We start from the raw sequence: 13,782 nt of genomic DNA on the forward strand, positions 1-13,782 counted from the left end.
ATTAGTCTCAAGTCCGGATCGTGACGCCAGAGATCACATCCCTCCTGGACTCTGGTTTCCGAAGCCACCCTCCTAGATCCTGATAGGGCCACCCCAGGCTTATTCAAGGACCCCCTGACACAAGAGTGGGCCTCTCCCATGCCTGGTGCTCTCAGAGTTGTGAGCGTGCCAAGGGCAAGTCTATGCTCTGTGTCTATGTGCGCACGATCTCTAGTCTCAAAAAGAAAAAAAAAAAAAAGACTGGAAGGAAATGCATCCACTACTTTACTTGAGATTCTGGGTGACTGCCTTCTCTTCCTCTTGCTTATCTGAAATTTCTAGATTTTCCACAAGGAGCAAGTAGCATTTGTCTGATAGAGATAAATATGCTATAAGGAACGAAAAGGAAAAGCCAGGTCACCTCGAATTAATTCTTGTGATGTCCACACAAAAGAAGGACAGATGAGGAAAACTCTTAGCATGTGCCCATTGGTGGTTCACTACCCACCAGTTCCTTGTCCCCCCTCTTTTCCTGCTGCTGCTAAAATGGGCAAGCTCCCCCCACCCTAAGCTTGGGCGAAAAGGCATCTAAACGCGGGACCCTCTTCCATCTATTTTTCTCTCCTCATCTGCTTTTCTCATCTTACAGTGTTTGAGCAGAAATGAAATGAGGCATAGGAAGCCCTCCCTCCAGTCTCCACTTTTGAAAGTAGGGAAACTGAGGCAGAGAGAGGGAGGGACTTGTCTTTAGGGAGTGGCCTCAGGCCCATTAAGTCTCCTGGAGGACTCCCTTCCATCATGCTGGTTTACCGAAGGGCACACGCAGGCACAGCCTAAGAACTGCAGGGCAAACAGCCTTGCTCTCCCTGGGGGCATTTTCGGTCCTAATACAGCCTTGCAGATAACTAGCACTGGACCTACCAGCCTGTTTTTTTGTTTGTTTGGTTTTGTTTCTGCCACCTGGAATTACATGGGGGCGTAATTAGGAGTGAAGCTAGAATTCTTCTGGGGACAAACAAATCACACATCCATTCAGTCATCAAATATTTTGAAGGCCTACTATGTGCCAGGCTGGCTTGTGTTAGATCGGGGTATTAGGTACAGGGGGAGATGCTATTGGTGCATAGTAGCAGTCCAAAAAAAAAAAGAAAAGAAAAAACACGACAGGCACCTTCCTTACCTGGTAATGGCCAAAAGACCCCCCTGCCACCCTTCTAGATGAGGAGAGGTCTTTGCACCCATCAAGTCTGTTTTATGTCAGAAACAGGAACCAGAATAGTTCCATTCACTCTGAGTGACTGAAGACAGGGGCACAACAAACGAACGAAACAAGGAAAGAAAGAAAGAAAACCACACAGCACGGAGGGAAAAAGAATTTTTTTTATTAATCTTTCTTTTAAAAAAGTTGATTTTTTGTGGGTTTTTTTGTGGGTTTTTTTGTGTTTTTTTTTTTAGGTAAACCTCTTTCTGCTTCCCCTCCCTCATTCTGCCCACCCGCCTCTTAAAAATATAAAATGTCCAACCCCAGATAACTAGTGTACAATAAATAAACAGTAAACACAAAAACATACTTTATTTGTTTCTTCTTTATACAAAATAAGGAAACTAGAAGCGTTCAACTTCCAAAAAAGTATAATACTGTACATCCTGACCACCCAGCCTCCAGGACCCGGGCACGGAGGGTGGTCTGTGGGCCAGGGCCCAAGAAATCTTGGCGCCTTGCCCAGGGGGAGCGCAGGGTGAGCGAGTGTTTGAGTCTGGCCTGGACACCCGGGGTCAGAATAAATGTCAAAGGAAGGAAGAGGTGGGGGTCTGGCCCTGGGGCGCCGATGTCCGGACCGCCCCCGCCCCTTCCTAGAGAAGCTGACCGTGATCCTCAAGATTGGCCACCAGGGAGCGCCAACGCGCAGGTGGATCTGTCTTCCTCCCAGTGACACCCCCATCCAAGCGTGTTTCTCACTCTCTCTCTCCATCTTTTCTCTCTCTCTGGCTGGCGCTCTCTCCATCTTCTCTCTAACTCATTTTGCTCCCTTTCTTCTCTTCGATCTCTCTTTTTCTTATTTTTTTTTTTAAAGAGGGGAAAGCAGAGTGAGAAATAAGATTACAAAATGCCACTCGGATTGCAAGGAGGGGGAAAAAATTGTCTCTGTCCCTTGGCTTCAGCCCTCTCTTGGTCCAAAGAGGTGCGGGGTGGTGGTGGGGGTTCGGGGGAAGTCTAGAGCGTGCTTGAAATCTCTTGACCCTCCGTATTCACTTTGGTCCCAAGAAATTGCTCGCGGCTGCCGAGGAGCGCTGGCGGAGGGCAGGGGGTTCCCAGAGAGTCCCAGGGGTGGATGCAGATGCGGCGGTCGGTACCCCTCCGCGCCCAGCCGAGAAGCAGCTGCCGGTTGAGTTCGGACTCGAGAGAGAGCCCCCGAGGGCGCCCCGCGCCGCGGCCGCGTCGGGCGCTTTGGTTTCGGGAGGCTGCGTCCCGGGCGCGGGGGTGGGGGGGCGTGGGGGGGTGGGGACGGCCGGGCGGGGCCCCAGGGCCGAGCGCGGGGGGCGGGGGGCGGCCCGGCCCGACGGCCTTACCACACGGCGGCCTCGTTGAGCTCGGGGTTGGGGTGCGACAGGGGTCCGCTGTAGCCGCTGGTGCCGCTCATGGGGAAGGGTGGGCTGGGGCCGCCGCTGAACACCTCGCCGGGCATGGGGTGCAGCGCGCCCGGCAGGCCCGGCTCGGGACTCGGCGTGTCCGGGTGCGAGATCATGTCGGTGAACCTGGGGTTGTCGGTGGCGTGCGGGCCGGCGAGCGGCGGCTCCAGCGCGCCCAGCGGCGTCGAGCCGGGCCCCGAGGCGGCCAGGAAGCTCGAGTCGGCCGGGGACTGCGCCTGCGACGGCGGGCCGTGCGCGAAGAAGTCGTAGTTGCCTCCCGGCGCGTAGTAATCGCCCTGGTAGTCTGCGGACGGGACGGGGCGGGAGAGGGGAGAGTGAGAGATGCGAGATCGCCGAGGGACTCGAGGGACCCGGCGGAAGAGACTCGGGGGAGGGAACCTGGGGAGATGAAGGCCAGAGACGTGGGACGTGGTGGGGGCCACCGGGACAGGACGTTAACGGGGGACCGCGCGACACTGATTCGAGGTTAGAGAAAGACCCGTGGAGAGGCCTGCGGAGACCAAGGGAGGCCGGAGGGGCGGAGGACCAGCCCCGGAGCTCGTGCTGGGCAGAGAGACAACCAGAAGTACGGAAAGGCTACACTCAGGGGCCGGGAGAGGCTCAGAGACGATGAGGAACACACAGAGAGGTTCCTTGACAAAGAGAGACGGAGGGGAGACAGCGGTGGCGGGAGGTGCAACACAGTGACGATTCCTGACAGTGTCTTAGAGTTGGTGAGAGATACACAGAGAGCGAGAGTCACGATGACTGCCAGATAAGGAGACAGGGAGAGATCGGCAGAGGACAGGGTGAAAGGGGGTTGGAGAGGGGATGCAGCAGGGAGCCCCCAGACTCATAGTCGGTGTCAAGGCAAGAAAAGCGCCTCAGTCACCGAACCCACGGCTGAGCCGGAGACCCGGCTTTATTCGACTGAGGCAGAGACAGTCTAGGGGACGCAAAGAGAAAGATGAGACGGCCGTGTGGTTAGAGACACGGGAAAAACCCGGCAAGAGACCCAGGAACGAGACGGAAGGTCGGGAGAGACAGAGGCGCCCAGAGACGCGCGAGATGAGTCAGAGAGACGGCCAGAGACGCTGGGGCTGAGAGGCCGGCGAGAGGAGTAGGGCGGGGATGCAGGAGCGACGGACGGAGACCAGAACGCGAAGGGACTGAGATCGGCCCGAGACCCCGTCGGGAAGAAGCGCGGCCGGAGCACCGAGGGGCTGGCGAGTCGGGCCCCGGCCGCGGAACCCTGGACTCGGAGCGCGCAAGGCGGCCTCAGCGCCCTCTCCTTCGCCCCCTGCGCCCCGCCGACCTGGCGCGGCCCCGTGCCCCGCGTCCGTCCCGGTGAACGTGGGACTCCGACCGTTTGTCCTGGCCTCACCTGGCCTGGAACGGAGAAAGTTGAGGCCCAGACACTCGGGAGAGGGGAAGAGGATGAGAACACTCGCCGGGCCACGTCTAGAGTTCCCTGTGCCTCGGGTCCTCCAGGCTGACCCCGGGCGGGTTTGCCAGGACCCCAAGGTTTTGGAGTATTTGGGGACGTGGAGCTCTTTTGATAAAGTGATGATAGCTATGGGCTCTCTCTCCGGAAAAATGCACAAACGCGAATTTTGCCCACAAATTCAGGGAGCACAGGGGCTCCAGATGACACGCTCGCCCATTCTCAACAGTGTTTCTGCATCAACCGTGTGACCTCCTCCTAGAGCCCCCTTTCCTGAAGTCCTTCCGCATAGCATCTTCCCCTCCCCCTGGGTCGGCCCCGAAGGAGTGGGGTGTGGGAAGCCAGGAAAGGAGCACCGTGTAGCCCGCACTCGTGACAATAACCCGCTTTGTACGGCGGGAAAACCGGTGCGCCCGGAAGCTGGGGTCTCCTCTGCAAACCCACGCCTCCTGCTTAGTGTTGGGGGTCTGTCACCCGGGCGAGTTCAGGACGCCCCCTGCCGCCCCCTTCCCTCTCCAAATCCCCCCTGACATCAGTCCAAATGGGGAGTGTCTGGAGGCGGGCTTGGAGACGGTTTAGGCCACAGCTAAAACGGTCGCCAATTACTTTTTAAAAACCACTCGTTCCATTCTCCCCGTAAGGGAAGAGAAAGGTTGGAAGCGGCGAATTTGGGGCCCCTAAGGGACGGGGATGGGGGACGGCCACGGCGCCTAGCAAGCCGGCTAGCCAGGGAGGGCCTCGGCCCCCGCGCGGAGCGCGCCGCCTCCGCCCATATGGCGGCCGGGCCGGAGGTAATTGGAACAAACGCCGTCTGAAAAGCGCACAAAAGCCGCAGCTGGGGCTTTGTCCGCGCTCCCACGGGGAGCCGCCGGCCCCGCCGCCCGGCCCCTTTCTCGCCCGCTGCCGGCCGCCGACGCCGGGATCTCCCAGCACGGATTAGGAGGGGCTGCCTCCCTGGGATTGGGGGGTCCGCCCCCCCATTCCGGGGAAAGAGGGGCCCGCGTGTCCAGGCCGTCACCCCATCTAGCAGCCACGCGGGTAGAGGAGGCGGTGGGATTGGTGAGAGGCACACTGGTCCTGGGGGAAACCTTGGTTAATTACCCAGGCGGGGAAAAATTCCGGACTGGTACCGCCCCGCCAGCCTCCCTGCGCCGGGCGGAGATTTTGCGCTCAAGGAGCCAAAGATAGGTGAAGAGAGTTGGTGAGTAGAGGCCCCAGGACGAGTCCACCATCCCAGCTGCCTCTGGTGTCTGTAGCCCCCCAACCTGGGCCCTGCCATCTCTGTCTCTCCCGAAAAAGCACATCACCACATTTCATCCACAATTTCTGGGGCCCCTGGCCAGGCCAGAAGATCTAACCTCCCAGGCCTGCGGATGTACCAAGGCGAGTTATAGGGTTCTCTTCTTTTCCCTTCTGGGTCTGCCTGGGCACCTGGCTCCTGGCCCTCCACATTGCCACCTCTCCCCAAACTGGGCTACTAGCCTCTGCCCCTCCTCCCCCAGGCTGGGTGGCACTGAGCACAGATTCCCCTCAGGCAGAGGCATTCCTGGGGGCTCCCCAAATCCAGAGGCTCTGGAATAGAAGGGGAAGGTGCCTTCCTAGAGTCCACAAGTCTGAAATGTGTAGGATGGTGATTCAGTGCAGTAGTGCCCCAAAACAACTGGGTCTCAAAAAAAAACCAAAAACCAAAAAACCAACAACAAAAACAAAAAACGAAAAACGGAGGTGAGGGAGTCAGAAGAGGTAATCCAGGAAGGAGAGTGAAGTAAGTTAACATAGTGGGGTGAAGGGAGGAGAGAGGAGGGAAGGAGGAAGGGAAGGGGTGACCTAAGAGGAGATTTCACCCAGGCCTGAGCCTCGCAACACCAACCAGGAAATTCCTCTGTGCAAAGCGGGCTCCTCGCCCTCTGCAGCCCCAAAGACAGAGAATGCATAACTGGGTTGGCTCAATCCTTGCCCACCCCAGCCCTGATGAACCCTGGTGCGCTTGAAGCTGGAGGGTGGGTGGGGGTCCTAGTCCAGAGCAACTGCCAGCATCTGGGCTAACCGGGCCGGATGCTGTGCACACAGTCCCCGTAGCCCAACAGGAGACGCAGACTTGGAAGACAGCAAGGGGGCAAGCCCAGATGAATCCTGACCCCTCCATCCCTACTGCCGGTGTTGCCCTCCAGTGCCTGCTTTCCTGCTGGTGCCAAATACACCAGGCTGTGGGCCAGGGCAGCAAGGGCTGTGTATCAGGTTGGGATGCGTTGCATGCAGAAGTGCCTGACTTGGTATGACGCGTGAGAGTGCCAGCATATCTAGGCGGTGGGGTATACCTGTGCTGGTTGCGGGTGATCGTGTGTCTAGATGTGTGTCCCCGAGGTCTCTGAACTCCTGTGGTCCTGCATGGGAGTGTGTCACTGCTTTTCTCACGTATTTATTATCTGTTGGTACCACTGCATGGTTGAGTGAACCCATGTGTCTGATTTTCTGTCCAGGAAGTATCTGCGGGTGAGTGTACCTGTGTTGATGCGGTAGAAGGGAGGGAGGGGTCCAGGCGCAGCCTGAGATCACGGCTATCCGGCCCTGCACCCTCAAGCAGCATTGACCTAGGTGTGGGGCACCGCGTCCTAGGAGGTTGCTTACCTCCGTAGTAGGTGTACGGAGTGGACCCCAACATCTCAGACTCGTCCAAGCGGCCGCCCAACGGGCGCATGCGCCTCGGACTCCGGAAGAAGGCGTGTCTCCGGGCGCCCAGGGCGCTCAGCTGTTTCATCCGACGTTCTTTGGACCGTCGGTTCTGGAACCACACCTGGGACAGAGGAAGGGGTTGTGAAATCTGTTCCGGGTCCCCTTCTCTCCCTGCCCGGGCCACCCCCGCTGGGTCCTAGCGCCTCCTCCCCACCAAGAATGCCCTGAGCCGGGGGCCCGGCCGGATTAGACCAAAGGGGTGGAGAGGGGCCTCGGCGAACCAGCCAAGGATGAAGGATTTCGCGGACCCGTGGGGCGACTCATAAAGACTTGGGCTTCCTGGTCCTCGGCCCATCCGCGGCCTGACGGCTTTATAAAGGCCCGCCGCCCGGCACGGCTCTGGTCTCGGCCCCGCGACTCCCCAGCCGGGCTCTGGCCGTTTGTCTGTCTGCCCGCGCGTCGGGCGCAGGGAAGGAGCACGTGAAGAGCATCGCCTCCTTCTCTGCTCAGAGGACGGGAGGACAGGAAAGGTCCTGTCCTTTAAGCGAGGCTTAAAACCTTCCCTGAAAGGGGCGGGGGTGGGATTCAGAGATGTGAAGTGACCCGCCCAAGATGACGCCGCCGGAAGCCAGCAGGGCTAGGCTGAATCCTTTGGCTCGGAGTGTGACCAGCCGGCCCCGATCTCCGGCGCATCGTCTGCCCCTAGAGCGGGCTCGGCGCGCTCCTAGCCAAGGAGGCTGGGTGGGAGGCTCCTCCGAGCTTCACAGCTCGCGGACGCAGCGGGGCTGCGGAGGGGTGACCCGGCCAGAGCCGGCCCGGGCCGCACCTGGATGACGCGCATGTTGAGGCCGGTCTCCTGCGCCAGCTGCTCGCGGATGTGGCGCGTGGGCTTGGGCGTGGCGGCGAAGGCGGCCTTGAGCGTCTCCAGCTGCTTGGCTTTGATGGTGGTGCGCGGGCCGCGCCGCTTCGTGCCCGAGTTCTGCTCCTCGTTCTCGTTGTTGGCCGTCTCCTTGTCCGACGACGTCGAGTTGTCCGTCTCCTTGGGATCGTCCTGGAGTGGGTCCTGGAGGTCCGGGGACAAGCTGCGGTCCGTACAGGACGACACTGCGAGAGGACGGAGCGGGAAGGGGACAGGGTGTCAGCGGCGGCCCGAGACCTCTCCCGTCGGGTAGCCTGTTCCTGCAGGCTCAGGCCACCGCCAACCCCGGCGGGTTCCCTCCCAAAGCCGGCGACAGCCCCTCCCCCAGGGGCCCGGCGCCCGCCCACTCCCTCCAGGCGGGGCTGGGCCTTTGGAAGCGCCCTTCTCAAGCCCTCTCGGCACTTTTCAGCTAGTGCTTGGGAAAGGGGGAGTCGCGCTCTCTGGAGAGCCCGGCCTTCTAGGAGAGGGGACGGGAGGAGGGTACAGATGCCCTCCGGGCCGGGGATCTTCCTCTCCCTTCTCTCTTTCCTCGAGACCCCAATTAGTGTCCTCCCAGTGCAGCTAGAAATTACCAGGAGCTGAAAAGACTCGGAAAGGGGAAATTGTGCGGTTCCAAACTTGGGGAGGAAGGCAGCTTGGAAAAGGCTCCTGAACTGGAGGAGGGCGGGTTAGAGCTGGCAGTGTAGGCATCCTGGAAGGCTGGCTCCAAACGCTGACTCTCTTTCCCAGCCCCCGCACCTCCCCCCCACCTTGACCTGCCCGGCGCGAGTGGAGAGCTCTGAGCCGTGCACCGCGGGCACGGGGGCAAAGGAGGGGAGCGCAGGGAGGCCTTGGCTGGAGGGCGCTGGGGCCTGGCCTGGGGAGGGGCAGGGGGCCTCCTACCTGAGTTGAGGCTACCCTCCTTGAGGCTGGACGAGCTCAGGTAGTCGTCCTTGCACACGAACTTGTTCTCGTCGATGACGTAGAGCTCCTCGCCGGTGGACAGCTGCTTGTTGCAGACCATGCAGGTGAAGCAGTTGAGGTGGAAGACTTTGCCGCGGGCCTTGCGCACCAGGTCACTAGGCGAGATGCCTTGCGCGCAGCCTGCACACTTAGTGCCGAAGCGCCTGCGGACACACCAGGGCCTGTCACCCAGGGCCAGCCCAGTGTCCCATCCTCCTGAAGCCCTGACCTCCCACCCTGCCCTAGCTTCTGAAAAGCCTCCGTTTCCACATCTGTCAAATGAGATCCCAATCCTGTCCTCCCTGGTCAGAATGCAAGACGTGAGACAAATATCCAGGTCTGTTCTTGGGACTGGGACTGTCATGCCTCGGTCAGGTTTATTTGGACTCTGCTGGGCTTCCGGCAATGGGCGCCGCAGCCTTCAGCCCAGCAGACGGCCCAGAGCACCTCAAGTGGCGCCCCTCCCCCACCCCACATCGCTACCAGATGGGCCGGGGCTGCTCCTGGCAAACTCTGCTCTGGAGGTCGTGAAGCATTTAAAGCCAGGCAGGCCGGGTTTGGACCATTTCTCGGCTTTGCCTCCTGGATCCTTAACAGTCTGCTGGGGTCCAGGTAGGGCCAAGGAGCCTGGCAGTCGGGTCCTAGCGATGGAGCTGGGGGGAGCCCCTCTTCTGAGCTGAACCTTAGCAGGAAGGAGGGAACCTTCTGCTGGTCCTCAGGCAGGCAGCGGGAAAATGTGACCAGAAGGCGATCCCAAACCTGCCCGGCCAGAACACGGGCTCTCTCCAATGCCACCTTTTCTGTGTCCCTGGTCTAAATCCTCTTCTCTCTCCCTTGAGCGCTGGGAGATGGTTGGCCTCCCCTGAAATGGATGGTGCAGACCGGCACGGGGAGGGGTGAGGTGCCGGGGGAGGGGGAGGGCGAGGGCCCAGGACTCTGGGGCCCCACGGCTCCTCGTACCCACGTCTCTAAACAGGGCGAATTTGGGTGACGTTGATGTAGTGAGGGCATTAGGAGCCATAAGTCACTTTGGGCCTTATCCGGCGGCGTAATTGGCCACATGCACCTTATCAAAAATCATTAGGTGCTTTGCAAGCACCACCACATTAGGGGCCTTGGGCCTCTGGGGCCGAGGAGTCTACACGTGTAAAGGCCCGTCTGACCTTTTCTCCTATTCAAGTTCCCTAGTGCCAGGTACTGGGGCCGGCGAGCAGCCTTTCTCCAGGGCGTTAATCACGCCCCCCCTTCCCTCCACGCAGTTGGCGCTCACAAAGCCGGGGGAAGCAGGCAGGGCTGAGCTGCCAAAAGCCCCACAGCCTTCCAGGCCGACCTTCGGCGTTTCTCAGCTGGGAAAGTGAGGCTCAGAGAAGTGATCTGCTGTGACCTGCCTGAGGGCGCCCGTGGGCAGCAAGGCTGGACTCTGGAGGTCCTGATTCCAGCTTCCATTTCATTTGTACTTTCAACAGAGGAGAAAATGTTTAAGGAGTTGATGGGGGGAGTGAGGAGAAGATTCCCTGCCCCATCACCAGGGGAGGCCTTTCTGGCTGAGTCCCCTCAGGAGCTGGGAAGTTTCTGTTTGTCCAGAAGCACTCTGGGGGTCCCACCTGCCTGGAGCCCAGCTTCTGGACTCCGCACTCTGCCTGCCCCTAACTTCGCAAAAATCCTTAGTCTCTCCGAGCCTGGCTGGAAGCTTCCACCCTTGGGGTGGCCTCAGCTAGCAAGAGGCAGAGACGGATGGGCAGCAAGTTTGTCAAGCTTCCTCCCCCTGGCCCACCACCGATCCAAGCTGGCCTGGAAAAGCCAGCTACAAGCGGCCCAGCAGCGTTCTTCTCACTCTGCCTGGGTTCAGGCCCTTGTTGGACCGAGGGCAGGAGGAGAGTGGTGGGCTCCCCGGCTCCCCATTGAATCTGGTGGGCCTGGGAGGCTGGGATGGGTTTCGTGGTGTCCCCTTCCCCGGCGCCCCAGCGGAGCGCCTGCAGGGCGGGCGCTCGGGCAACAGGGCGGCGCGGCTTCTTACCTGAAGAAGTCATTTTTGCAGTAGAGCTTGCCCTCGCGCGAGAAGCACTTCTCCGAGAGGTTGGTCTTACACTCGCAGCACTGAACGCATTTGATGTGCCACGCGCGGTCCAGCACGTTCAGCAGAAAGCGGTCGAGGATGGGCCGCTCGCAACCAGCACAGTGCACCATCATAGCCCCGCGCCCCGGCGGCTCGGGCCGCCTTGCCCTCCCTTTGGGCCCCCGGCCCTCGGGCCCCCTGGCCCCGCCGCTGCTCTCCGCCTCTTCTCTTGGCCGCCGCCGGGCGAGTCCGGTCCGAACCAAGACTCAGCCGGTCAAGTCCTTGGGTGATTGCTGGCCTGGCGCTGGGCTGCGCTGGGCGGGGTGGGGAGTGGTGGCGTTCACAGCCTCATGCCCCGGGCCGCGCGCCCCAGTGTATCTTGGGTGGCCGCGGGCTTCGCCTCTGCCGAGCGGCTTTCCCGGTGGCGGAGGCGCCGGCACTTTCCCCCACTTTCAAGCGGTTCCTATCCTCATCTTTGTCTGGCCGCCGCCTAATTCGCGCATCCTTATTCAGATTTGGTGACGTGGCGAGGCACGTAGGGGGCCCGGCGGCCAATGGGTACGCGGTGGCCATGGCAACCTCTTAAATTTATAGCATATCTAAATTGGCTACAGCGTTGCGGTCCGGACAGAGCAAAAAAAACAAGGCATCAGTATTGTTGAGTATTAGCTTGTACCTGGTTCGGAGGCTAAGTAAGTATTTACCTTCCAGTTTGGGGCTTGGGGCTGGGGGCCGCGCGATCTGAAAACTGCGTCTCTCTTCTCTCTCTTCACACATATTTGGGGGGCTGGGGTTCGAAGGCCTAGTGGAAGGGGGACCTCTGCCCCCTTCACAATCCACGGAACTTGCAGAAGTTGCCCGAGGCCGGGATCGCGCTCTACGTCTGCCTCCTCTTCCCTAGCCCAGCCCCGTCGTTTTGGACTCCCCCATCCGTGCACCCCTGGGGTCAGCGCCCTGGAGCTGCGGCGGCGAGGTTCTCGGGACTCCCGGAGGCGGCACCGGCTTCCTTTGTCATATGCGGGGGCTGGGGCCCAGCCCGGCCTTTCTCAGGGAGAGGGAGAGAGAGACAGAGACAGAGAGAGAGAGAGAAAGGCCGAGCAAGCCCAGACCCAGTTTGGCGGGGGATGTCCTCTGTCCCGGTCTCAGACCGCGGAGTTGTTTCCAGCCGGAGCGCGCTGGCCACGGGGCTCGGGGGAGATGTGGGGAGGGGGAGATCCAGGATGCACCGGTCTTCCCGAAGCCAGCTCTGAAGTGATGTTCACCGCGTCTCCACTTTCCTCGCTGCACCTTCCAGATCCCGGGTCAGCCAGTCGGGGCGCCGCGGTGAGTGGGTAGCGCGGCCGAGGAGGGTACGCTGGAGATTGCGCGGGGCGCTGTTTGCACACGCTGGGCGTCCGGGCGGAGTGTGCAAGTTCGATCCATCATAGGAAGCAGGAAGTACCATTCCACGGGGCTCGGAGGGTGTGTGGGGCGTTCGCAGGTGTGTGTGGAGGGGGAATGTGACTCTGGAGGGGGGAGTGAGAGGGCCATGCCTCCTTTCCCAAGGTGCCAACCCAGCGCCTGACCGGGGTGCTCTAAGTTAGGGAGGGCAGGCAGGCAAAGTGGGAATTTTCCCTTCCCGGTCCAGGAAAGAGGGCTAACGGGGTCTGTAGGGCCTGGGCCCACAGGCTGGGGGCCAGAGGAGCATGTGTGTGCGCTAAGGCTCGCCTGTGGATGTGTGTTCGGGTGCATTTGCTGAGTTTGTTAGTATACATTTGCTGTTTGAGAATCCTGTTTTTGCCTCTCTTTAGAGTTACTCATGAATCAATCATGTGAATACGTTTTGGCACGTGTATTTTTGTGTGTTTGTATCTGTGCATAGTTCTGCTAATATTTGTGTGTATTAGTCTGTGCGGTCCTGTTTTTGTTGGTCGGTGTGTATATATATATATGTGCATACGTATCTGCAGTCACATGAATGTGATGGTGTTTGCCTGTGTGAGTGTGCATCTGTGTAAGATTATTTGTACAGGTGTGTGGTAACATTGATGTGAAAGTGGACTTTGAAACGTCTGAATCGCGTGCAGGTGAGTGTGCGTGTATGTGACTGACTGAGCCGGGCTGGCTGTGTTTGTGAGTGCAGAAGTTTTGGATCTGTGTTTGTGGGCCAGTCATTACGTGTGTGTGTCTGCATGTATGTATTTCTGCAGATAGCAGTAGTTTTGGTTATGTGACTCCTGTCGTGTTTATTTTTGAGGGGAGGTGTATGTTTGTGTGTGCACTTCTAGTGTGCTTGCCTTTGTAGATTTGAATGGGAGCACGATTTGTGAATGCCTGTATTGGGGCAGTTGGTGGAGGCGCAGAGATGTTCCCTTTCCCCCCTGGTTCCTGTCCAGACCTCCAGCTTCCCCCCCACAGTCCACAGTTTCTGTGTGAAGTGATCTGGCTTCTGACAGGGAATTGACAGGTGCTGGTCACTGGGTGGGGCATTGACCCAGAAGCTGGGCTTCTGAAAAGGAGTCCCCGGACTGGGCAGCTTCTGCTGTTACTCCATCCTCCAGCTTGCCGAGCAAGGGACAGGTGTGGCTGGACGGAGCTTGGCTCGGCCAGGAAGAAGCAGGCCGGATCTTGTCTGGTCTCCCAGGCTGGGCTGGGAGAGCTCCAGGAGCCCAAAATGAAATCAATTGCAGTTTCTGGCAGTGCCTGGCCCTGCCCTCCTGGGGTGTGAAGGGTCCTTGGGCTCAGACAGGGCAGGGACAGAGAAGCAAGAACCTGAGAGGAGAGAGGCACCCGGGCTCCAAGTGGAGGCGAATTGCGCTGCGTACTTGGTCTTTGTCTCGCTGGGGTTTCTCCCTCTCTCCTGAGTTCTCTTCACTTCATTTCCTTTCTGTCTCTCTTTCTTGTGTTCAGCCTCTGTTATTCTGTTTCCCTTTCCCACTGTTGCCCCATCACTTTCTTTTTCGGTTTCTCTGTTTTTATTTCTCTGCCTCTGCCTCTCTCTGGGCATCCAAGTCCAGCATCTGGCTCAAAGGCTGAGATGAAGGATTCTCACTGTGTTCCAGGCGGATTTTGGGGTGTGTGTGGGGAACTACTCTACAGTCATTAAAAGCCGGCATCTAGATGGGAGGCTTCTCCCTCGCCCTGGACTAGGTGCGCTGA

The 13,782-nt window shown here is 59.4% G+C and overlaps 1 protein-coding gene across 2 annotated transcripts; it reads right to left on the reverse strand.

Annotated features, from left to right (window-relative positions):
* Positions 1–1,528: 1,528 nt before the first annotated feature.
* On the reverse strand, positions 1,529–11,356 carry LHX5 (LIM homeobox 5). Of its 2 annotated transcripts, XM_004281464.3 has the most exons (5): positions 10,606–11,356; positions 8,529–8,752; positions 7,554–7,831; positions 6,683–6,848; positions 1,529–2,914 (listed from the first exon to the last, which is right to left on the reverse strand). In XM_004281464.3, exons 1-5 carry the CDS (start codon positions 10,776–10,778, stop codon positions 2,547–2,549), a joined length of 1,209 nt encoding a protein of 402 aa, XP_004281512.1. In that variant the 5' UTR covers positions 10,779–11,356; the 3' UTR covers positions 1,529–2,546. The 2 variants fall into 2 exon arrangements, with proteins under 2 accessions (XP_004281512.1, XP_049553567.1); XM_049697610.1 differs by lacking the exon at positions 10,606–11,356 and having other exon boundaries at positions 8,529–9,462.
* Between the last annotated feature and the right edge of the window lie 2,426 nt (positions 11,357–13,782).

Source organism: Orcinus orca, chromosome 15, assembly GCF_937001465.1.
Source record: "Orcinus orca chromosome 15, mOrcOrc1.1, whole genome shotgun sequence".
NCBI classification, from domain to species: Eukaryota; Metazoa; Chordata; class Mammalia; order Artiodactyla; family Delphinidae; genus Orcinus; species Orcinus orca.

Bases quoted from the DNA above. Each gene is read 5' to 3' on its own strand.
- LHX5 (XM_049697610.1), bottom strand. From the start codon at position 8,952: ATGACAGTCCCAGTCCCAAGAACAGACCTGGATATTTGTCTCACGTCT. The intron at 6,849-7,553 runs GTGCGGCCCGGG...CCTCTGTCCCAG, and splicing joins TCAACATGCGCGTCATCCAG to GTGTGGTTCCAGAACCGACG. The intron at 2,915-6,682 runs GTAAGCAACCTC...TCCCGTCCGCAG, and splicing joins TCCGTACACCTACTACGGAG to ACTACCAGGGCGATTACTAC.